This window comes from Cetorhinus maximus, chromosome 13, assembly GCF_964194155.1.
Source record: "Cetorhinus maximus chromosome 13, sCetMax3.hap1.1, whole genome shotgun sequence".
In the NCBI taxonomy this organism is placed as follows: domain Eukaryota; kingdom Metazoa; phylum Chordata; class Chondrichthyes; order Lamniformes; family Cetorhinidae; genus Cetorhinus; species Cetorhinus maximus.
In genome coordinates, this window is record NC_135891.1 from 7,779,707 (window position 1) to 7,806,183 (window position 26,477).

General features: G+C 45.3%; 1 protein-coding gene across 2 annotated transcripts in view; it reads left to right on the forward strand.

Annotated features, from left to right (window-relative positions):
- matn4 (matrilin 4) overlaps positions 1-26,477 on the forward strand; it is an 81,358-nt gene that overhangs the window by 15,230 nt on the left and 39,651 nt on the right. For both annotated transcript variants that reach the window (XM_078554865.1, XM_078554866.1), the window contains one exon: positions 20,983-21,141. In XM_078554865.1, coding sequence (XP_078410991.1) covers positions 21,030-21,141 — 112 coding nt within the window. In that variant the 5' untranslated portion in view covers positions 20,983-21,029. The remainder of the gene's footprint in view (positions 1-20,982; positions 21,142-26,477) is intronic.

The following is a 26,477-nucleotide window of genomic DNA, read 5'->3' on the forward strand; positions in this document are numbered from 1 at the left end:
TGGAGTGAATGAGGAGCCATCATTCCAAAATTAGAATTCAGGGGTGAAATCAGGAAGCACTTTTTCAAGGGTAGTGGAAATCTGAAATCCTCTCCCCAAAAGGCTATGGATACTGGGGTCCAATTGGGGCTTTCAAAACTAGATTGATAGATTTTTTGTATGGGTAGCAAGGTGGATAAATGAGGGCGAGGCACAGAGGTAGATTAACGGGACCATGGCTTGATACTTTATATATGTCTCCAGGATGTCATGGAACGCAGAAAGGTAAAAGCTTGGACCCCGGTATACAACAGCACCAGGGATAGTAATGCATAAATTACCGCACATGGTGTTACAGCAACAGCCTGGGAGGAGTTGGATTCCAATCCCATCTTCGATACTTAAGATGTCTCTCACTTCTATTTATTTCATGTTATGACTTTGTTAATGGGAGGCACTCCTGTGTCACACAGCACCCTCTATTATGAAAAGGAACTTTTGTTTTTCTAAAAGCAGGGAAAATAACACTGTCTGGATAACTGCAGCACCATCATCATCTGTTTTATGATCCAAACTCTGCAAACAAATCTCAATCACTCCATCTGAATTATTATGTAGTGATCCCAGTACAAAAGACCATTCGGCCCCACAATCTTGCACTAGACATTTTACTGCTTTAAAAGGGGTTATATAAAGGTAAGTTGTTGTTATTGCACCTCTGAGCTCTAGCTCCTCTTTCCTTATGCTCTTTAATACTTTTCTCCTCAAATACTTATTTAGTTCCCTTTTAGCGTGGCTTAACTTAATGGTACTTTGCCTGAAAAAAATGTTTCTAACTTTGTTTTGTGCTTTTCATACTAATTCTGAGATGATGCCTCCTCTTGTTATCAAATCATCAACCAACCACCGAAGAGTTCAGTGTTTCCTTGACATTTTCCCACAATCCAAGCATTAAATTCCTCCACTGAATACAGAAGTGTTTAAAGTCTCTCATTATAACTATATTAACAACAGCTTGCATTTATATAGCACCTTATCACAGTTTGAAGGAGCTTAATAAGTGTGTTATCAATAAGAATATTGACAACAAGTTACAGGAGGAGAGATTACAGCGGGTGACCTAAAGCTTGGTCAATTCATTAGGTTTAAAGGAGCATCTTTAAGGAGGGGAGAGAAGTGAAGAGTTGTACAAGGGGAAATCCACAGCTTTGAGCCTCAGCAGCTGAAAACAACCATCTCGTGCCTGGTATCTCCCGAGTAATCCATTGCTTTAATCTTTATTTCAGTTTCTCTTTAAAGAATGAAATTGCAATTATATAGTTATATCATTACATATAGTGCCTTTGACAACTTCAGGGGTATCACTGGAGCGAGAATACGTGGGGTTTGCCAGTAAGTTTGAGGTTTTCCGTGGTCAGTGGGTACAGGTGGGACTGGATTCCATTAGAACAAAAGAAATAGGAGCAGGGGTAGGCCATTCGGCCCATCAAGCCTGCTCTGCCATTCAACAACACCATGGCTGATCTTCCACATCAAATGCAGTCCTGCCCTATCCTAATGTCCTTTGATTCCCTCAGTGTCCAAAACATGGCGGATAAAGGGGAGATTGTTAAGTTTTATGGAAGATAGTTTTGTCATCATTTAGGTATTACCTTTGCGACCCCTCTGATGATTTAATCACACACTTATGGATTAACTAAAAGAGCTGACGACCTCGGGATGTCCTAAAGCGATTTACAGTTAATGAAGGCCTCTTTAAAGCACTTGGGGACTTGCGCAGCGTGCAGTATAACTGGGAACCCTACCAGCTGCAAATCGCAGTGGTCACCGAGTGGAAGGTTAGAATAATCGGTTTCAGAGTGAAATGTTCACAAATTGGACCCAATGTCTCTCTGAGTCTGACTGCCACCCACTCCAGGCTAGGTTTACGGCTGGTGAACTGCTTTCCAGCTCACTGCTCTTGACACAGACCCGGTTACTTACTGCAGTGTGTCCGGCTGTGCTGTGCGGCCAGCGGCGAATGCCTGGACATTGTACCGAGGGCAGGTGCGCGGCGGAGGGTCGCTCGTCCCTGGGCCCTCTGCTCCCTCTCGCTCTCTCTCCCCGCCCGCTCCAGCCGCTGCTGATCCAATCTCCAAGGTCCCTGCACCTTGCCTCTGTTTGCTTTCTCCTTCTTCCATCTGCCCAACACGTGGCTTGTTCTCACGCCCTTCCCTCCCCTGCGATCTGTCAACAAGGAAACTAGCGAGAGAGGCAAGAAACTTAACAAAAACAGAACACACACACACACAGAGACGAGGAACTTAGCAAAGGCAGTAGAGGGAAGAAACTTGGAGAGGCTGAGAGACACGGGAAACTTTGTAAAGAGAGAGGATGGGGCAGAGAAATAGAGAACAAGAGACTGGGAGAGACAAGGAACTTATGAAGTGTATGTGACGTGCTGTATGCAAGACTTGTAGTATAAGCTTATTAGTGACACCTTAATTATAATTAAGATAAGCATATAATTTAGATAAACCTTGCAGACTCTGGTTTAAACCAGAAGTTGCAGGTATTTAGCCTGCAGGGTTATTCTGGAAAGTTACCTTGCATTTTAAAATAGGACCTTTTTTTTCAGTTGAAACTTATGAAAAAGTCAGTCTCTTTTAAAAAAAACTCAGGCCGTTCATCATGTTGACACTGCTGACGTTTATTGCCATCCTTAAAACTTTAATCTCTTTGACCAAGCTTTCAGTCGCCTCCGTTAATATCTCCTTAAGTGACTCAGTGCCAAATTCTCTTTGCTAACACTCCGACCAAGCACCCTGGAAGGTGTTATTATATTGTGTAAGTTATAGTGTAAGAAGGTGGTGTTGAACGTCCTCCTCAATACACTGGTTGTTTTTAAAATTGAATGGCTTGTGGGGCCTCTTCGGCAGACATTATGGGCAGAATATTAACTACTTTAAAAATATTCACGAGCTATAGGTCATTTACATAAGACATAAGAGCAAAAATTAGGCCATTCGGCCCATCAAGTCTGCTCCGCCATTCAATCAAGGCTGATAAGTTTCTCAACCCCATTCTCCCGCCTTCTCCCCATAACCTTTGATCCCCTTACCAATCAAGAACCTGGTCAATTTCCAGGTCCTGGCCCCACACTTGCTGGCAGTGCATCTGCCCAACAGATCTTACAGATGGTGGCCTCCTAATTGCCTGTCTCTGCAAGAACCATACACCAATGTGGGTGGTTCCTGAGGTAGCAGACCCAATCAGAGGGCCAGTGTCACTGGGATAGGTAGGTGCTGCGGACCCAATCAGAGGGCCAGTGCCACTGGGATAGGTAGGCGCTGTGGACCCAATCAGAGAGCCAGTGCCACTGGGATAGGTAGGCGCTGTGGACCCAATCAGAGGGCCAGTGCCACTGGGATAGGTAGGCGCTGCAGCTGTAGTAGACCATGAGAACCACTGCATCTTGAGGTGCCCTCTGAAGGCATCTTAATTTGGTTGGTGTAAAGCATGGCCCAGCTGCCAGACACCTCCACAGGACGGCTAGTGACTGCAGGTGTGGCCTGCCAATACCTGAATCTCTGCTGGTGGGAGGCAGCGGCAAGTATAGGAGGACTGGTGGCCCCCCTGGACCTTCAAGCACCTGCTGGGCTTTGGTTTCAGTGTCACACCTGTCCCCAGCAACATCCCCAATCTTCCCATAAGTGGGCACTTACAAATGCAAATTGGCTACCTACTGCTGCCAGCCAGGTATCCCTTCCTTTCTGCTTCCACCCCAACCCTGGCAAGATCAGCCTGCTCCAACATTCAATAGGATCATGGCCTCAACTTCACTTTCCTGACTGTCCACCCCCGCCACCCCCCCGCCAAATAACCCTTGACTCACTTGATCAATAGAATGGTAGAGACAGGACCTCTCCACTCTCAATACCTTGTCCTAGTTTCGTCCTAGTCCCACCATCCAAGCCACCTCAACAAGACACAATATTCTGTCCTATGAGTCAATGCCATTATGGAGACTGGAATTCACATGCAAACTAGGTAAACTCCTCCCTGAATGGCATCAATGGACTAGCTGTGTTTTTATGACAATCTGACAGATTTATTGTTACTATTTTTCTGGTGACATCTCATAAATGACCAGGTTTATTGAATTCAATTTTGCACGTTGCACTGACCTGACATCATTGGATTCCTGGTCCAATTCTAGTAAATAGATATTGCTGGAAATTGCTGCCACAGCAACTTATGTTTATATAGCACCTTTATTTTTTTTTTTATTCGTTCATGAGATGTGGGTGTCGCTGGCTAGGTCAGCATTTATCGCCCATCCCTTATTGTCCTTGTTCAGAAGGCATTTGAGAGTCAACCACATTGCTGTGGGTCTGGAGTCACATATAGGCCAGACCAGGAAAGGACAGCATATTTCCTTCCCTAAAGGGCATTAGTGAACCAGATGGGTTTTTACAGCAATTGGCAATGGTTTCATGGTCAACATCAAACTTTTAATTCCAGATTTTTTTTATTGAATTCAAATTCCCCATCTGCCATGGTACGATTCAAACCCAGGTCCCCAGAACATTGCCCTGGGTCTCTGGATTACCAGTCCAGTGATAATACTACTACGCCATCACCTCCCCTTAATAAGGTAATACATCCCAAGATGCTTCACGGCAGCGTTATCAAACAAAACTTGACACACAAGCATATGAGGAGGCATTAGGACAGGTGACCAAAAGCTTGTCGGAAGAGGTATGTTTTGGGGAACGTCTTAAAGGAGATTAGGGAAATAGAGAAGGAAAGAGATATGTGGAGGGAATTTTAAAGCTTAGAGCCTTGGAAACTGAAGGCACAGCCACCAATGGTGGAGTGATTAAAGTCAGGGATGCTGAAGAGACCAAAATTCAAGGAATGTAGAATTCTCAGAGGGTTATGGGGCTGGAAGAAGATACGGAGATTGGGGCAGTATGGGGCCATGGAGAGCTTTAAACGCCAAGGATGAGAATTTTAAAAATCAAAACATTGCCAGGTCAGAAGCCAATGTAGGTAAATGAGCACAGGGAGAGAAGGATGAATAGAACTCAGTGCGAGGTAGGATTTAGGCAGCAAAGTTTTGGATGAGTTCAAGTTCATGCACTCCTATGAATTACATTCCCAATGGATGACATTGTCCCTGTGATTAAATGTACAACATATTGGAGTAAGAGGAATCAAAGGGTAAATACTGATTAACAGTTGATCATAAGAATAATGCTTAACTCTTGATAAATCAAAATTATTTTTTTAACCAAAAAATAATTTGTTTTATCCAATTAACTTGAACTAACCAATGTAAATAATTCAATGAAGAGAGAATTCAGTGATTAGAAAGGCACTGAATCTGATAATTTGAATTAAGTAACTTTAAATAAACTGTAGACTGGATATGGGCTTCATGGTTGCTGTGTAACTGTATCAGCCTCATGGAATTCAATGGATCAGCTTTCGACCAAGGTACCAACTAATGCAAATATGCTGTTAGAGGTAGATAATTACTCTAGTGTTTGAATGCAGTCATGTCAATGTGCTCGGAATATAGGAGCAGGAGGATGCTATTCAGCCCTCAAACCCGTTGCGCCATTCATTTAGATCATGGCTGATCTGTATCTTAACTCCTTGGTTTTGTAACCTTTAAAAGGCCTGCCTAATAAATATTTAGCCATCCCAGTTTTTGAAATTTTCAACTGACTCCAGCTTCAACAGCTTTTTGTGGGTGAGAGTTCCAGTTTTCCACTACCCTTTCTGTGAAGAAGTGTATTTTGACATCGCCCCTGAACAGCCTAACTCTAATGTTAAGTATAGATCCTTTGATCTGGATTCTCCCACAAGATGGTGGCATAGTGTTAATGTCACTAGACTAGTAATCCAGGGGCAAGGGTTCAAAATCCCACTGTGGTAGCTGGTGGAATTTAAATTTGATTAATAATCTGCAATTGAAAAGCTAGTTCAGTAATTGTAACTATGACAACTATCATTGATTGTTTTGTAAAAACCCACCTGGCTTAATTCATTAACAGGGAAGGAAATCTGCCATCTTTACCTGGTCTGGCCTACATATGACTCCAGACCCTCGGCAATGACCCTCTTAACTGCCCTCTGAAATAGCCTAGTAGGCCACTCAGTTCAAGTTCAATTAGGGGTGGGCAACAAATGCTGTCCTTGTCTACAATGGCCCACATCTCATGAAAAAAAAGATGAAACAATTTCTCCCCTATTGTAGAATTATAGAATAGGAGGCACAAGTCTGTGCTAGCTCTTTCAAAGAGCAATCCAGTTAGTTCCAATCACCAGCCCTTCATTATTTTTTCTCCTTCAAATATTCATCTGATTCTCTTTTGAAGGCTGTCTGAATCCGCCATCCTATCAGACAATGTATTCCAAATCCTAACCACTCATTGCATAAAAAAGTTTTTCCTCATGTCGCCTGTAGTTCTTTCGCCAATCACCTTTAAATCTGTGACCTCTGAATGGAAACTATTTCTCTTTACTCACTCTGTCTGAACCCTACATGATTCTAAATACCTCTGTCAAATCTCTTCTCAGCCTTGTCTACTCTAAGGAGAGCAACCCAGCTTCTCCAGTCTATCCACCTGGCTGTAATCCCTCATCCCTGGGACCATTCTAGTAAATCTTTTGTGCACTCTCTCTAATGTTAAAACCTCTGACAACCAGTTAGTGAAGGAGGAGACCAGAAGTCAATCTTTACTCAGTTTTAGACTTATTCACAAAGTGAAACATTATATTTGATACAAAGAGTTTTGAGCAAATCAAATTAACTAATGAACCACCCCTCAAACGGGTACTGCAACAAAAGAAAATTTTAAAGGAAGCTTATCAAATTCAAATAATATTTTAGGGGGAGTTGATGCACTGCAGCCTCTGCAGCACCCATTGGTCAGAGAAGACCTCAAGCGTACCGACAGAAACCACATGCCCACTCTCCAAGGACACCCAGACGGTGTCTCTTTATTTTTCACTGAAGTGGACTGGAAAAACCTCCTGCTCCTTCAGGGACCATGCCATAAGAGGGCATTGCCAACCATGGGATTGGTCCATGGTTATACTAGGCAAAGTACTGCAGTGGTTTGCCGTTGCCTTCTGCAGTATGGCTGACCAGGAAACTCTCTCACTCTTTACCAACTGCTATCAGGTGTATTGGAAAGCTCTACAGGCTGATAATCAACCTATTTAGCCACATTATGCACACACATTCTGTGTCCGGAGCTTCTGGTCCAGAGGTTGGAACACTACCCATTGCACCACGTGACCACCCTATCAGTGTCTCTTTACGTTTTATTTTGCAACCATTGTACATGAAGGCACAGCATCGCAACAGAGCAACAGACAAGATCTTGTCATGACCAGCATCTGAGGTGTTTCGAAATTTTTGGCCTTAGTAACAGATATATAAACAGAAGCATCAGACTCCATTTGCCATGTAAGATTCAACAAATCAGAACGGCGTCTTCAGCAGTTGTTCCCCTGGACAACTGCCTCATCTTTCGCCTTTTCCACTTCAGCCAGTGCACATGCTTCTTCCACCACTTAGCTCTCATGTCGAAAAGAATCTCAAAATCCCAGAACTGAAAGCAGTGTCTCTTTACATGTACTCGAGTAATTATCCAATGAGTGCCCCCCAGCTTAATTTATACAATTAACGTCTAAAGCCTTCACACCCTTGGTAGTGCCCAGAATTGGACACAATGCTCCACCTGTGACCAAACTAGAGTTTTATAAAGGTTTAGCAGAACTTCCTTGCTTTTGTACTAATTCCTTTAATGAACTGAAACATCTCAATCTGCAATATCGTCCCTTTATCTCCTTTAATCAAGTCTAGCAGCTAAATGATCAATGTATATATTTTAGTAGTGTTTGTTCAATAGGGCTAATTATATGAACATAAGACCTAGCTTGTCCTTTGAGGGAAGGATTAATGTGGTTCTTGCATTATATACTTTCAACTCTATAACACATTGGCTCAAGGGTTAATTCAACTCACTGTAGTGTAATCTGCCCCGGTGACATTTGAAATGTATCTGTCAAAGCTAGAGTACAGATCAGAGAAAACAAGCTGATTGCGAGCAGAGGGGAGATGACAAGAGCCCCCTTTGTGTGTCAAACTTCTGACACAGGTTTTGGAGCCTGGGCAGGAAGCCTAACACAAGGGTTAGATTATTTCGAACATGTCTGAAGAGCTGTAGAAAAGTCCTTCAATAATTTTTATCACCAGGTGGAATTGACCGGCCTGAAAATCCATGATGCCTAACAATGGGTTTCTTCAGTGAAGCATTCAGTCTGCCATACCGGAATCATGTTAAAACTTATATTTATATAACAACTTTCACAACCTCAGGATTCCCCAGAGCTTTACAGCCAATGAAGTACTTTCTGAAGTGTAGGCCAGCATCTTCCAGCCCCGCACCCCCCACACAGCGGCAGGGATGCCGGGTCATTGAAATCTCCGTTCACATTGGCGGGACCACATCCCATTGGCGTGAGGGGCTGGAAAATTCCGGCCATAGTCACAGTTGAAATGTGGTAGGTAATTTGCGCAGAGCAAGATCCCATAAACAAGGTGAGAGTGACTGCCTTTGACATCAAGGCAGCATTCGACCGAGTGTAGCGTCAAGGAGCCCTAGCAAAACTGGAGTCAATGAGAATCAGTGGGAAAACTCTCCACTAATTGGAGTCATAGTGATAATGGCCAGTTAATCTATTCTAGATATTAATTGATGGATACATTTTGACAATTGCACCAAGGAAACTCCCCAGCAGTTCCATGGGATCTGTCATGTCCACAACCGCACCTCCCACCGTGCTGCACTCCTTCAGTACTACATTGGACTGTCAGTCTAGATTTTGTGTTCAAGAGTCTGGAATTGGGTTTCACCCCACAGGCATCTGATTCAAAGGCAAAATTTCTACCTACTCAGCCATGGCTAACCTCTAACTTAATAACATGCAGTTACCACAGGTAGGGATGGGGAAGGGATACTGATGCCAACAGCCACAGGAAGGGAAGCAGAGCCATGGATGGAGGGAGAGGACCCAATGCGAGCAAACTCTCCCTCTCTTCTGCCCTCCACACACCGGCAATGGATATTCTTGGCTATTCATAATAGTTGGAGCCTTTAATTGCCAAGCCTTTCTTCAGGGGGGGCTTCTGTCCCAACCCCCACCTTCCCCCCACCCTTTGATATTACCTCCTCGCTGCTGTAACTGTAGTGCATTTGCCTGCCTTCCAGTGGCAGGATCCCTCCATTAACACCAGTCCCACCCTACATGACCCTGAAAGGTGGGGTTGGACACATGGCACAGTTGAGGTGATTGACTGGTCCCCTGCGCCAACCCAACCTCCAAGAGCACCACAACCCTAGGTGGGAAATCCAGAGTTAAATATAGTAAGTGTAAGCAGCTTGCTTCTCAAACATGTTATACATTAGTAAATAAGTAACTAGGAAAGGCTACAGGCTTATTGGGGGACATTAAAAGGCGATAGTTTCAGTGAATAGTTTCTAATCACCATCTGGAATCAGAAAAAAATAACAGCCTTACAATGATTCCATGTGTCCACTATTCTCTAGAAAAGGGATGGCATAACTTGAGTTCTTTACCCCCTGGTCCTCCATAAACTATTTAGCTGTCTGCACAAACACAGTCCACAAACAGGGAACTGGGAATACTAAGAGTGTGAGATCCAGGGCAGTACTTCAGAGGTGCATGTTCTGGTCTTGTGATGATAATAGGTATCTTATCCTGCATCCTTCCGTTTCAAAGCAAACCGCTGTGTTGTTAAATTATGCAAGCCACAGATAATTTAGATGTGAGCAGAATATTTAACTTGGACAGAGAACACAGACCCAGGGGACTGAATAAAAAATTAAAAAGCCCGAGGGACTTTAGGGATTAAAAGATTTTTTTTTGCTGCCCACAGATATGTGTGTCCAGCCAAAGAATTTATTAATGTGTCAAATAGCCTTCAGGAGAAACACTTTCTATAGTGTCTCAGGATATCCCAACGTAATTTACAACCACTGAAATACTTTTGAAGTGTAACCACCAGGTCCACTCAGCTCCTGACCTCATTACAGCTTTCATCCAAACATGAACAAATTAACTGAACTCCCTAGGCGAGGCGAGAATGACTGCCTTTGACATCAAGGTAGCATTTGCCAAGGAGCCCGAGCAAAACGGGGGTCAATGGGAAACAGAGGGAAAACTCTCCACTGATTGGAGTCATACATAACACAAAGGAAGATGGTTTTGGTTGTTGGAAGTCAAGCATTTCAATCCTGGGGCATTGTTGCAGGAGTTCCTCAGGGTAGTGTCCTAGGCCCAATGATCTTCAGCTGCTTCATCAATGACTTACCCCCCATCATAAGGTCAGAAGTGGGGATGTTCGCTGATGATTGCATGATGTTCAGCACCATTCGCGACTCCTCAGATACTGAAGCAGTCCATGTCCAAATGCAGCAAGACCTGGGCAATATCCAGGCTTGGCCTGACAAGTGGCAAGTAACATTCACGCCACACAAGTGGCAGACAATGACCACCTCCAACAAGAGAGAATCTAACCATCTCCTCTTGACATTCGATGACATTACCATCACTGAATCCCCTACGATCAACATCCTTTGGGTGGGGGGGGTTACCATTGACCGGAAACTGAACTGGACTAGCCAAATAAATACTGTGGCTACAAGAGCAGGTCAGAGGCTGGGAATTCTGTGTAGAGTAACTCACCTCCTGACTCCCCAAAACCTGTCCACCATCTACAAGGCACAAGTCAGGAGTGTGATGAAATATTCCCCACTTGCCTGGATGACCGCAGCTCCAACAACACTCAAGAAGCTTGACACCATCCAGGACAAAGCAGCCCACTTGATTGGCACCTCATCCACCACCTTAAACATTCATTCCCTCCACCACAAACGCACAGTGGCAGCAGTGTGTACCATCTACAAGATGCGCTGCAGCAACTCACCCAGGCTCCTTCAACAGCACCTTCCAAACCTACGATCTCCATCCCCTACAAGGACAAGGAAAGCAGGTGCATGGGAACACCGCCACCTGCAAGTTCCCCTCTAAGCCGCACACCATCCTGACTTGGAACTATGTCGCCATTCCTTCATTGCCGTTGGGTCAAAATTCTGGAACTCCCTCCCTAACAGCATTATGGGTATACCTACACTAAATGGACTACCATTGTTCAAGAAGGCAGTTCGCTAATACCTTCTCCAGGGCAATTAGGGATGGGCAATAAATGCTGGCCTAGCCAGCGACATCCACATCCCGTGAATGAATAATTTTTTAAAAATCATTGTTGTAGGAATTGTGAGTGAATTTGAAAATTGAAATGTGATAATTACCAGATATTTTAGAAATGAAAGTAAAATACTGCGGGTGCTGGAAATCTGAAATAAAAACAGAAAGTACTGGAAATACTCAGCATCTCTGAAGAGAGAAGCATAGCTAACATTTTGAGTCCAACATGACTCTTCTTCAGAGCTGAAGAACAGTTCTGAAGAAGAGTCATATTCAACTCTAAACGTAAACGGTTTCTCCACAGATGCTGTCAAACCTACTGAGTATTTCCAGCATTTTCTGTCTTTATTTTTTTAAGTGATATTGGTTGAGGGATAAACTTTGACCAGGATACCAGGGAAAATTCTTCTCTCCCTCTTCAAAACAGTTCCTTGTTTTAACATCTCATCTGAAAGATGGCACCTCTGACAGTGCAGCACTCCCTCAGTACTGTACTGGGAGTGTCAGTGAGGATTTTGTTCTCAATCTCTGGGGTGGGAGTTATAGCTACGACTTTCTGATTCAGAAGCGGGAGTGCTATTTACTGAACTGAAGCTGACAACGCATGGAAGCACTTCTACTCCAACTGGTCCTACTGTGTACCAGAGCTCCCAGGAGCAAGGAATTCACCCTGTTTACATTGCAAAGTGAGTTTCGCAGCACCAACAGTGCTGCTTGAATGTCTCGGATCTCCTGTGAAGGAAGCAGCATCACCTCATTTGCATTACTGCAGTGTTACTGGGTTCAGTGCCATCAGCAATGAAGGGAAGATGAATAAACAGAACACCTTACATTTAGATCAATCCCTTCGGATAGAAGTATGAACACACAGTCGGTTCTGTCATTATTGTTGTCATCGTTGCAGGGTAGCTGAAAATAGGGGCCTTATGAGCTGTGATGTTTGAATGGGATTTAAATCATAGAATCAAAGCAATTTACAGCTCGGAAGGAGACTATTCGGCCCATCATGTCTATGCCAGCCACCAAGGGGCCATCAAACCTAATCCCACTTCCCACCTCCCACCTCTTGGTCTGTAGCCTTGTAGATTACAATACTTCAAGGTCGTATCTAGGTACTTTTTAAATGTGATGAGGGCTTCTGCCTCGACCACACTTTCAGCCAGTGAGTTGCAGGTTCCCACCACCCTCTGAGTGAACACATTTCCCCTCAAATCCCTTCTAAACCTCCTACATCTGACCCTGAATCTATGCCCCCTGGTTGTGGACGCCTCAGCCAAGGGGAGTGTGGCCCCCTCAAGATTATATATACTTCAATTAAATCTCCCCTCAGCCTTCTCCAGTCCAGAGAAAATAATCTTTGCTTATCCAAACTTTCTTCATAACTAAATTTCTCCAGCCCAGACAACATCCTGGTAAAATCTCCTCTGTATCCCCTCTATAGTGCGGTAACCAAAACTACATGCAGAACTCCAGCTGATGGCCTAACTAATGTTTTATACAGTTCCAGCATAACCTCCCTACTCTTATATTCTAGATCTCAGCTATTAAAGGCAAGTATCCAGCCTGCCTTCTTGATCACTTTATTCTACCTGCCCTGGCACCCTCTTGAGAACTTGGTGCAGCATTGGTTACAGGCAGCAGAGCTTAAGATAAGGTGAAGCTTACGGCAGTTGGAGGATTGGAGGCTGACCAGGAGCTCATTGGAATGGATGATTATGGAAATGACAAAGGCATGGATTGTGGTTTTCCATCGCAGATCAGCTGAGGCAGGGGAAGAGTTGAGTGACATCACTAAAGTGGAAGCAGGCAGCCTTTGTAACGGAGTGCATGTGGGTTCAGCAGCTCAACCCGGGGTCAAAGAAGACATTGCGAATGGATTGTGAATGGACTAGTGCATCCGGAGGTGGTGGTCAGGGGGAGGGTTGGAATCGGAAGCAACAGTACGGAGTTTCTGGCGAGGTCCAAAAACAATAGCCTTGGTCTTCTCAGTGTTTAACTGGAGAATATTGCTGCTCACCCAATGCCAGGTGTCAGACTAACAGGTCAACAACACAAACAGTCAAGAGGGGCGATGATGAGACGGAGCCGGGTGCCATCCGTATACATGTGGAATTTGACACAGTGTTTTCCAATGATATTGCAGAGGGGCAGCATGTAGATGAGAAAGAAGAAGGGGGCCAAGGAAAGAGCCTTGGGGGACACCAGAGATATCAGTGCAGGAGTGGGAAGAAAAGTCATTGCAAGAGATGCTCAGGTTACAGTTGGATAGTTAAGAGTGGAATCAAGCAAGGGCAATACCACTGAGCTGGTCAGCAGAGGAGATGCATTGTGGGAGGATGGTGAAGTCGAACTAACTCTTAAACATCTGCTGTTAGAGCCCATCCCAAAGCCTACTTACATTCAGATTCACACAGACATGAAAATCAGGCTGGTTTCAGCTTCAGACTGAAAATCAGCACGTGCCTAAACCAAGTCACTTATTCTCACTACGTCAGATACCTTGGTACAACCTCCTAAGTTTGTGAATCTTGCTTTGCTGTAATCTGGCTTTAATGGACACTGGTCAAAAAGGAGAAACTGGCACTGGCAAGGCTCCAGACTCCAGCAAGAATGAAAAAGGAGGCATTAGACTCATTCAAAATTTAGATTCTTTGATTCAGTTAACAGACCGGCGTTTGCAAAAGTGACAGAGGGAAAATTAATCAGTCACTTAAGTGTGTGCTGGGTGTAGATGGCAAAATTAAGTGAAAATCACTGTAATAAATGTGGCAGACATTGTAATAATGTAAAAGAAGCTTAGTGTATATATGGGACCGATTTGTTCCAGTCAGCTGGGGGTGGGAAGGGATGGGTCTCCAGTAAAAGCACAAAACGGCGATGGTAAATAGGGAGCTAGTTTTACACGGTGACAGATTTCCTTTTCTATCCATGACTAAGTCATAAGGTTTTGGGTTCAAGTCTCACTCCAGAGGCTTGAGCACAATAATCTAAGTTGATACTCCAATGCAGTACTGAGGGAATGCAGTACTGTTGGAAGTGCCATTAAACCGAGGCCCTGTCTGCCCTCTCAACTGGATGTAAAAGATCCCCTGGCCTCTATTTTCCTGGCCAATATTCATCCCTCAACCAACATCATAAAAATCAGATAGTCCGGTCAATAATCGCCTTGCTGTTTGTGAGAGCTTGCTGTGCGCAAATTGGCTACCGTGTTTCCTACATTACAACAGTGACTACACTTCAAAAAGTACTCCATTGGCGGTAAAGCACCTTGGGATGTCCTGAGACGGTGAAAGGCACTAAACAGAATTACAGTGAGTGACGTATAGAACCCCCATCAGAATTTCAGCCCCCATTTTGTGCCTATTGAGGTGTAAGATCCAGTGCAACACCAGGGGTGTACAGGGCAGATTTTTACGAGAAAATGCACCATTCATTTTGTACAGACTGGGCGGTTCATCAGAAAATTTCATGCCCATTGCTCATCATTTACCACCCACGACAGACGAAGACACAGGAACATGACACTGGGGCTTTTCCTGACATCGTACCAACTCATTGAAAATTGGAGTTCATTTTTGTTCGGGTTCCTTGGTGTTGTATTCTGTCAAATGCTGCCTTGATGTCAAGGGCAGTCATTCTCACCTCATGCCTGGAATTCAACTCTTCGGTCCATGTGTGGACCAAGGCTGCAATGAGATCTGGAACCAATTGGCCCTGGTGGAACCCAAACTGAGCAGCAGTGAGCAAGTTATTGCTGAGTAAGTGTCACTTGGTGGTACTGTTAATGACACTTTTCGTTACTTTGCTAATGGTTGAGAGCAGGCTGATGGAGCAGTAATTGAATTTGTCCTGCTTTTTGTGGATATCCCTGGAAAATTGTTCACTTTATCAGGTAATTGCCAGTGTCGCAGCTGTACTGGAATAGCTTAGATGGGGTGGAGCTAGTTCTGGAGCACCATTTTTCAGTACTATTGCTGGAATTTTGTCAGGGCCCATAGCCTTTGCAGTATCCAGTGCCTTCAGCTGTTTCTTGACATCATGTGGAGTGAATTGAATTGGCTGAAGACTGGCATCTGTTGCTGGGGACCTCAGGAGCTGTCTGAGATGGAACATCCACTTGGCACTTCTGGCTGAAGATGGTTGCAAATGCTTCAGCCTTACCTTTTGTACTGATGTGCTGGGTTCTCCCATCATTGAGTTTGGAGATATTTGTGGAGCCTCCTTCTCTGGTTAGTTGTTTAATTGTCCCCTACCTTTACAACAGAATGTAGCAGGACTGCAGAGCTTTTATCTGATCCGTTGGTTGTAGGATTGCTTAGCTCTGTGTATTGCATGCTGTGTCTTGTGTTGTAGCTTTGCCTCATTTTTAGGTATGCCTGGTGCTTCTCCTGCCCTCCTGCACTCCTCATTGAACAGGTTTGGCCCCTAGCTTGATGGTAATGATAGAGTAGGGGATATGCTAGGCCATGAGGTTAAGGATTATGGTTGAGTACAGTTCTTCTGCTGCTGATGGCTCAAGGTGCTTCATCGATGCCCAGTTTTGAGCTGCTAAATCTGTTCTGAATCTATCCCATTTAGCATGGTGGTCATGCCACACAACACAATAGGGAGTATTCTCAGTGTGAAAATGGAACTTTGTCTCCAAAAGGACCACTCAACATCGACATAGTCACCGGACACAATAAAGGTACACTCAGCTCAGCTGACCCAACAAACTCTTCCTCACTAACATAGGGGGGCTTGTGTCAAAATTGGGAGACCTGTCCACATTCTAGTCAAGCAACAACCAGGTATAGTCATACTCACCAAATCAAGCCTCACAGCCAACGTTCAGATCCTCCATTACCATGGTCATGTCATGGACAGATGCATTTATGACAGGTAGATTAGTGATGATGAAGTCAATTGAGTTTTTTCTTTCAGGTTGGTTCTCTCACCACCTGCTCTAGGCCCAGTTACATCCCTCAGGGCTCAGCCAGCTCAGTTCATAGTGGTACTCAAGTGGTGATGGACATTAAAGAGTACATTCTGTGCACTTGCTTCTTCCAAGTGGTGTCTAACATGGAGGAGCTTAAGCAGTGCATTACATGGTAATCAGCAGGAGGTTTGCTTGTCCATGTTTGACCTGATGCCATGAGACTTCATGGGGTCCAGGCTCAATGTTAAGAACTCCCAATGCCACTGCCTCTCAGCTGTATACTACAGTGCCACCATGTCTGGTGGGTCCGTCCTGCCGCTGAGTCAATACATAGCCAGGAATGGTAATGGAGGATCTGAACATTGGCTGTGAGGCTTGATTTGGTGAGTATGACTATATCTGGTTGTTGCTTGACTAGAATTTGACAGCTCTCCCAATTTTGACACAAGCCCCCCCGATGTTAGCGAGGAAAAGTTTGTTGGGTCAGCTGAGCTGAGTGTACCTTTCTTGTGTCCGGTGACTATGTTGATGTTGAGTGGTGAATCCGGTTTTATTCTTATTTAACTTTTCTGTATCAGTTTGATACAACTGAGTGACTTACTGGATCATTTCAGAGGGTAGTTAAGAGTAAACCACATTGCTGCGGGTCTGGAGTCACATGTAGGCCAGACCAGGTAAGGACGACTGATTTCCTTCCCTAAAGGACATTAGTGAACCGGGTGGGTTCTCACAACAATCTGGTAGTTTCATGGTCATTATTACTGCGATTAGTTTTTTATTCCACATTTATTTACTTAATTAATTTTAAATTGCCCCTGCTGCTGTGGTGATTTGAATTCATGTTTATGGATTACAAGTCCAGTATATTAACCACATCTCCTACTCCTATTGTAACTCCTACTATAACTTGGATAAGCTTTGGAGAGTGCACAGCAAGGTGCAACTGAATAGACAGTTGGCATTAGGTACTTGAGTGATGAGGAGAGGGTGTGAGAGCTGGTAATGTTCACATTGGAAAAATAAGATCGGGGCATCTTCTTGAAGTAGCCGAGGTTCTGAAAGTCTTCGACAAGGTAGCGTATATATTCATCTTGTGGGATAGCACAAAATGGGTGGCATCATATCAACTGCCCGTTGCACCCCTGCTCAATATTCAGTTCCATTTGCATTGGGTGGTATTGCCAATAGGGTACCACGGCCCAAATCTTCCGATTAGCTTTGGAACCGCTTTGTCCAATGCTGGTCAGACAAGAAACTACCCACGGACCTGGAAAAGGCCAGACTTCCGATCCATGATGCAGAAGAACTCCCTCAATGCAGAAATCCTCACAGAGAGCAGTGTTCAGAAGTCATGACCCTTCTTTCTGGCACTAGCTACCATAAGGTAAGTTTAAATGTCCTGCGTGAATGGGGTGATGGATGATGGATGAATGTTAGTAAATGGATGAGTTGATGAGGGAATGAATGGGTAAGGTGGGTAGGTGGATGAGGTAAATGGGTGAGTGGATAGGATGGCAGGTGGGTAGGGTTGCTGGTGAGGGAGTGGGCAGGTGATTCCAGGGGTAGTCGGGTTGGATCGGGAGAGGTTGTCAGGATGGGGGCTTGTCAGGTCTGGTCAGGGGATAGTTGGTTCGGGTCGGGACAGGTGGTTCGTGTGGTCAGGAGGGGTAGTCGGGTCGGGTCAAGGGGAGGTAGTCAGGGGGTCAAGGAGGGTGTCAGTGGGTCAGTGTGGGTGAATGAGGGGGAGGTGGTCTGGTGTATAGTTACACAGGAGTTAGACGAGGACTTTTGTACCTAACGTTTCTTGGGTGATTAATTGATTCAGGTAAGTAAGCCCGAACCGTCTGAAGTCTCCACCTCTAAGTCAGCAGGGGAATTGCCCATCAGCAGTTCAAACTTCCCGGGCAATTCTTGCGGAGTCAGTACATCAGGACTTCCATGTGGTCCCAACATCTTGGATCATATGTCCGGTGTCTGACGACCTGGACACCGGAAGATCTGGTCCCATTCTTTTTGTGCTACAGGACAGGGCAACATTCTACCCCAGGTAGTTTTAACAGAGTCACAGATTCTACAACTCAAAGACCATGGCTTAAACTGAGGTCCCTAACATGATTTAACCATGTTACACAGAGCAGGGTGCATGGAATGAACCATCTAAAGAACCAGTGGGGACAGAATGGGTGGAGTAGGGGGGAATGACCATTTGTAGTCTGATTGAGGCAAAATGAGGATGGGCGTGTTAGGCAACCAATGGAGAGAGTGTGGGGATAGGGTAGTTAGAGGCAGAGGTCATTTGATGATGATACCTCCAGGAATACATCCAACAAGGGTTGGCAATTAAGTTCCGCATTCATCTGAGCATCTCAATGTAATATTTTACGAAGTGTAAACTGGACACTAGCGGTTCATTGATCTCACTCTTCTATTGTGCACTTAATATACAAAAAAAAAGCGAAATCTTTTACCAGTATATCTTGGCATGGTAACCATATCCTTTCAAAGGCAGTCTGGACAGCATTAATCCAGTTCAAAGTATACAGATTAAACCACAACACAAATCTCCTCTTAATCTTTGGCATTGGTTAGCAATGATTTAGCAGTCCTTCTCAGAAAAGCAACAAGATTAAACCATGTGAGAAAAGGAAATGCCACACGGGAGGTTTGCCTTTGATGTTGTTTCTAAGGTTTGTTTTTTTATCTGTTCATGGGATGCAGGCGTCACTGGTTAGGCCAGTAGGTGAGTTGGTAAGTGCAGGCAAAGTTTCATCTTAGTCAACATGTGATAGTTTATTTAATAACATAATTCACTGACGATAGGCTGTGCTGATGGTTCTGCCTCCAATCTGGAGATTGGCTTTTGCAAAATGTTCTCATTTTTTGTTCCCTCATTACTTGGTTCTTGGTTTTTGATCCGGGTTCTGCTCAGACTGATAATGTCTACCAGCCCAAAACCAAATGTTAAATCAACTTGGGCTAGTCAACACAATACTTGGTGGGTATAAAACCACTACAATGAAGCTGGCTAAAATTCAGCAAGTATTGATAGCAGACTGTTCCAGTGCTCTCCTGGCTGGCCTCCCACCTCTGTAAATTTGAACTCATCCAAAATGCACCTGCCCGTATTCTAACTCGCACCAGGACCCCTCAGCCATCACCCATTGACCCGCAGTGGCTCCCAGTCCAGCAATGCCTCGGTTTTAAAATTCTTATCCTTATTTTCAAATACCTCCATGGCCCCACCTCTTCCCTATCTCTGTAACCACCTCCAGTCCTGCACCCTTCCAAGATCTTGCCAAGGTGCCAGCATATGCATGATGGGCTGAATGCCTGCCTTCTGTGCTAAATTATCCTGTGAGTCACCTTTCCTGAAGCAGTCCATGTCCAAATGCAGCAAGATCTCGGCAATATCCAGGCTTGAGCTGACAAGTGGCAAGTTTCATTCATGCCGCACAAGTGCCAGGCAATGACCAGCTCCAACAGGAGAGAATCTAACCAACACCCCTTGACATTCAATGGCATTACCATCACTGAATCCCCACTATCAACATTCTGGGGGTTACCATTGACCAGGAACTGAACTGGACTAGCCATATAAATACTGTGGCTAGAAGAGCAGGTCAGAGGCTAGGAATCCTGCGGCGAGTAGCTCACCTCCTGACTTCCCAAAGCCTGTCCACCATCTACAAGGCACAAGACAGGAGTGTGATGGAATACTCTTTACTTGCCTGGATGAGTGCAGCTCCAATAACACTTAAGAAGCTTGACACTGTCCAGGACAAAGCAGCCCACTTGATTGGCACCCCTTCCACAAACATTCACTCCCTTCACCACCAACACACAGTAGCAGCAGTGTGCACCATTTACACGATGCACTGTAGGAACTCAACAAGGCTCTTTGGACAGCACTTTCCAAACCCATGACCACTACCATCTAGAAGGACAAGGGCAACAGATACATGGGAACACCACCACCTGCAAGTTCCTCCCCACAAGTCACTCACCATCCTGACTTGGAAACATATCACCGTTCCTTCACTGTTGCTGAGTCAAAATCCTGGATCTCCCTTCCTAACAGCACTGTGGGTGTACCTACACCACATGGACTGCAGCGGTTCAAGAAGGCAGCTCATCACCACCTTCCCATGGGCAATTAGGGCTGGGCAATAAATGCTGGCCCAGCCAGCGAAGCCCACATCCCATGAATGAATTTTTTAAAAGTACTTTCTGTTTCTAGGTTATGTTACCGAGCTAGTAATACCGAGAATGTGAGTTTGAATCTCACCATGGCATTTGAGAATTTGAATTTAGATCATTAAAAATCTGGAATTTAAAAAACTAAGCTGGTATCAATAAAGTGACTATGAAGCTGCTCAATTGTCATAAAAAAACCAACTGGTTCACCGGTATCTGCCCTTTATATGTGACTCCACTCCCACAGAAGGTGTTGAGCCAACAGTTTACTAAAATCATTACAAAGAATAACTTCACCCCAGGGAATCAAAATGAAGCCCCACTTTTCAGGGGGTAACTAGGGGACTGGCCTTGCCAGTGATGTCTTCATTCCAAGAATTAAATTAAAAAAAGATTGGATTGCATCAGCTCTTGTTGTTAAACCTGCCCAATCCCTTATCATCATATAGATAGGCCCTTCTTTGCGTGGCTCTTCCTCTGGTCCTACCATCAACGTCTCCAGAGAGCAAGAGCCATAAGAAGCAGTAGCAGGAATGAGGAATGATGGATGCTGCCCAAGGGTTTGTGTTGCTCAATGTTCTTCCCTTTTCTCATTTCAGCGCCGTGTCTCTGTTTCTCAAGTCAATCACACTCCTCGTTTTGAAAGATGAAGCTGCCTCTGGCGATTGGTTTATTCCTGATAATGGAAGTTCTCTTGATGGCTGGGGTTCACTCTGCCAGAATAAGACAAATGAAGATAAGGGACAGAATGATTGCAGGTAAGGAAAAAACATTGAGAGAAATAAAACACAGCGTGGAAAAACACTAAGCTGCCAAAACCAGTGGAGACTTCAATCAACTCAGTTTGTGTCATTTTAGAAAGCCTAGTAGCTGGGACAGTATGGCTGCTGCAACTTGTTGTGGTGCACCAGATGTCTCGATGCATAGTGCCAGGGAGTAAAGGAACCCATAGTCCATTCATCTCACTTAGCTGCTTTTGGCTGGAATGAGAAGAGACAGATTGGAAGCAAAGCAACGTGGGCGTTGAGTCCACTGATAAAATTTGTGGCACCCCATATTGACATCTCTGAGTTTCTTTGGCATATTATTAGGACCTGCCAACCTGCCTCTTTGCTCAGCGCCTGGGCAACAGTTACAAGGAAAGACTGCAGAGAAAAGAATAGGATTTCATATCCGCAATAAAAAGAGGATGTATATTTCCCAATGTTCAAATACAAATGCTTTTGTAAAGCAACGTTAGAAATTGCCCACTGTTTTGCTTTATGTTGTAAATTGTGAGTAATATTTGAGTGAGATAATATTTAGGATTTTGCGTGACTTTCCTAACTCATTATTCCTTGTAACAAAAGATTGAGTTACGACTTAAACCATCAAGCGGGTTTTGTCAAAGAAGTACTTCTAATTTGAAAATTCACGGATGTTTACAATATAAAACATTCTCAAGCTACAATTAGAGGAGGTCTTGTGGCGCAGTGAGTAGCGCCCTGCCTCTGAGCCAGAAGCTCCAGCTTCAAGTCCCACTTGATGGTCAAGGAAGGTATGTTCATAATATGGCCAAACAGGTTGACTACCCTTTCCTTCCAACACACGCTAATGGCAGATGGTAAGAGTGGGAGAAATTCCTGGTCAGCCATGCGATAGAAAGAAATTGGAGCCTCTACCATCACTATCCATAACTCCAGACTGAAACATGCATGTAAAGGTGGATGTTGCCACAGCAACTCGGACACCTTGGGGGGGCTGGCTGGCTCACTTGGCTGGATGGCCGGTGTGGATCAGATTGGTTCCAACAGCTCAGGGCTCGATCCCTGTTGTGGCTGGGATGTATTCAGGACCTGCCTCCTTGCCCTATCCATGGTGGAGATTGTGATGCTGTGGGTCAGACCAGCCGTTGGGCAGAGTATTCAGGAAGAAGAAGCTACAATTAACCTCAACACTGTAAGGCTAGGGAGAGGGAAATTGGCTGGGGCTTCTGATCACTATCCAGTGAAGGTGTTGGATACCTGGCTGGAATTTTCCATGCCAGTTGGTGACAGGCATCATGGCAGGCGTGAACAGACAACATGCCGAGAAGGCCAAAAATTGGTTTTATGCCATCATGAAACCGCTTTGTGATCTTCGGCTCTGCCCGTCTATGGAGGGCTGCGGCTCCCGCCATCCAATGTCGGGAACTTCATTTTAATACGTTTGCATCTCATCATTGCGCCTGCACACTGGAATCATCCCCCATGTCAAATTTACATCCCATGTCGGCGTGGCTTCAGAACGGGTGTGATTTACGACTGCCTTTAAAAGGCGTGCATCTGGCGAGCTGAACCTCGAGGGGAACTCGGAGGTGAGTGCGCACAACCTTGCGCAACGCTCACGGGGATCGCCCGCGGGACATCAAGGAAAAGGCGCTGTGCATTCTGGCAGGCAGGGGGACAGGAAAATCGTTTTTTCCTGGCTGGCTTTCAGTGCGGTGCCGGGACAAGGGCTCCAGTGCGGGGGGGGATGGGGAGGGCGTGGGTGGGCGGCAAGGCAGCACAGACTGAAGGAAGTACACAAGCTCATGCTGGGAGTTTGAGGGAGGGGGGTGTCGAGGGTGAGTGTAGCACCCGCGCACTTGAAGAAGCTTTTCAAAAGTAAGCATTCTTCCGCAGCTGAGACCATTCAGCTGCAGCTCCATTGACAGGCTTGGAGTCGGGCCTCTGAAGTTTTCTGCCCACTCAAGAAATGCAAAAACATGAAAGTGCCATCAAATACTCCAGAGCTTTTCACCCCTCCGGCGCAGACTGCAAATTAATGTGCCTTTTAGGGGACTGCAGAATAATTGGATAACTGGGTAAGTTGTATAATCCCCTTGCTAAAGGCGGCCATGGCGTAGTCACTGGTAGAGGCGCTCATAGCCCCTTGAAATGTCTTTATTGAGGTTTGGACCAGTATCCCTCATGGTTCAAGCTAACAGCGCAGCCTTACAGTGTGGGTTAGGAGAATGTCTGCACCTGAGCTGAGGGCACAGCATGCAGTTCAATGGTCGAAGCTGCCGCCAATCGGCCAAGTGGAATGGGGCAGAGATGGGTGTGGTTTCGGACAGCCATGTAGCACATTACACACTGGCGATCCAAGTGGTGGCCAGCACTCTCTGGCATGCATGAAGAAGCCTTCAGACTTAACTAAGAGAGGTTCTTAGGACACATATGCCAACCCATGTATCTCTGTCTTTGATCCTGCAGGAGGTGAACATCAGGATCATGGAGCCTGGTGATTTAGCGGTATTTCTCATGGCTTACAGGGTGCAGAGAAGAAGAAGAAGAGTGCGACGGAGGCACCTGTCCCACCAACGGGAGGAGCACCACCCTTAAGATGAAGGTGTGGCAGGGCCAGCTGAAGATCCACAGCGAGCCATTGCTCGGAGGTGTCTCACTAGACCCAGGGTCTATAGCCGGTGCTTGTCATTCCTGCAGATGACTGAGAGCCAGTGTCACCGAAGACTGCGCATGTCTAGGGAACTGTTTGGCCACATATGCCACCTGCTGCAGGATTTGGTGCCACGGGGGCATGGAGGGCATCCACTGCCTGTGGCTGTTGTTAGGAAATAGAGATAGTTTAAGTGAATTATATTTGTATTTGGGTGTGTTAGGAATAAGGTATATCTTTAAGTTTAAGTTCAATTTATATTTTTTTCTATTTGTGGGTTGAAAGGTAAAACCTGGGATCTAGTTTCATTTTTGATTGGAGACAGCAGGTCTAAAGCTCTGTTTGTATATCTGCATTTCTAATGAGATAGTTATGACTCTTAAAAGAGAGCTAAAGCCAAGAGAGTAGAGAGAAAACTGTGCTGTTGTTTAGCAACCAGGGTCCAGAGAGGGAGGCCACACACACACAAACATGCACACATGCACACACATGCACACTGAAAGCAGTTTGAGTTCAGTTGGTCATTATGCTATAAGTTGAAGGGAGCAGCTAAAGTCTCTCTCTAGCTGACATACTAGCAGATTGCTGAGGGAAACAAGTTTAAGAATCTTAGATGAGTTGCTCTAAAGCTAAAGTTCACGGTGAATGCCAAGTGAGTTCTGGATCTTGAGGGAGATACCAAGTTGTCAGCGGTCTACTGGGAGAGGGAACTGCAGAGAGAGTCAATTTCACAAAAGAACCGAAGGGCCCCAAGGCCAAGGAGTGAAACAGATAGGAAGGGTCCCAAGAAGACCTTCCAGTCAAAGGAAGAACAGGAGTCCAGAAAAGGTCCTCCTGCTCTGTGGAAGTGAAAGTAAAGAGCAGAGAGGAAGGCTCCAAGCTTCAAGCTTAAAGGGAGAAAGCTGCAGGAAGCCGATTTAAAGCGATATAGGCGTGCAAGAAGTCAGAAGGTCCAAGGAGACAGCTGAAGGCCTGTAACTCTTTACAATGGACATGTGAAGCAGTGGTGTACTGTTGATAACTGAGTCAGTCAGAGAGTGTGTGTGGAAGAAAGCTTGAATGCACATGGTGATCCAGGGGAGAGAAACATCGGAAGGAGAGTTTGAAACCCTGGAGGTCAACCCTTGCGGAAGGCGCCTGTGACAAAGCATCAGTTTGGGAGAAGATTCCAAAGCGAGTTCTTCGAGAGTGGAGATTGGAAACCCTCGTGTGAAAGACGGAGTTCAGTGAGACTGGTCGGCTCACAGTGTGACAAGCGTCTGGGGGGAGTTGAGGAGAGATCCATAGCAACTGTTTGGAGTAGCATCAGTCACTCGGTTTCACAGTGTGGAGTCTATTGGTTTACATGGACTGTGTACTTACTGTGAATATTAGAGTGTAAGATAGCTTTTGTAACTTGTGTTTTCCTTACAAACCTGTTTATGTCTGTGAAGGTATAGTTGTGGGTGAAGGAATATTGTAATATAGTTCATCTTTTCTCGTTAATAAATGTTTTATTCTTTTGTTAAAAGTTCATTAGCTGACTCTGTTCAGCAACCATTCTCCACGTATCTAAACAAAAAATAAAAGTTAGGATCTATCAAACCAGGTTCCACCCTGAGATCTGGCTTGTCCAGTAGTAACATCAGCTGGATAATAACACCATGAAAGTGACTGCGGCGCTCAATTTTTACACCAGTGGCTCCTTCCAGGGCTCCGCAGGTGATCTGTGCAGGATCCCGCAAGCCTACACTCAAGCAGCTCACCACTACCTTCTCAAGGGCAATTAGGGATGGGCAATAAATGCTGGCCTAGCCAGCGATGCCCACATCCCATAAATGAATTTTTAAAAAGTGATCAGGCTCATGTCATGGAGATGCAGCGGAGATCCTAATAGTCTCAAGATTCCAGGAGAATGATGATGGCATGCAGTGAGGACACTCCATAGATCTTCACATAGCTTCTGTGCGCATCTGACTCCTGTCTGGCTGAGGACAGCTCGCTTGCGCTCTGTGATCAGGATCATATCATGGAGACGCAGTCACGAAACTTTAAATGCATCTGATAATTTGTCTGCCTTCAGCCCTTGACCCCTTCAGGAGCACAGCGTCACCGAACACAGATGCTGAAGAGATGGGGAGGGCAGCCCCACCTTAAAGGTGCTGAGAGCACACAGTGAGGATGACAGAACTCTGTGACGCCTTCCCACGACATTCTGGCAGCAAAGACAACACCATCATAATGTGTCCAGTGAGTGTGAAGCCAGACCATCACTTTGCCCTGAAGGTTACACACTGCACAGGGAAGAGGCCCTAGACTTTTCTTTTATTCATTCACAGGATGTGGGCTTCGCTGGCTGGGCCATCATTTATTACCCAGCCCTAGTTACCCTTGAGAAGGTGGTGGGTGAGCTGCCTTCTTGAACCGCTGCAATCCATGTGGTGTAGGTACACCCACAGTGCTGTTAGGGAGGGAGTTCCAGGATTTTGACCCAGCGACAGTGAAGGAACAGCGATATATTTCCAAGTCAGGATGGTGAGTGATTTGGAGGGGAACTTCCAGGTGGTGGTGTTCCCATGTGTCTGCTGCCCTTGTCCTTCTAGATGGTAGTGGTCGTGGGTTTGGAAGGTGCTGTCGAAGTGAATTCCTGCAGTGCATCTTGTAGATGGCACACACGGCTGCTCCTGTGTGTTGGTGGTGGAGGGAATGAATGTTT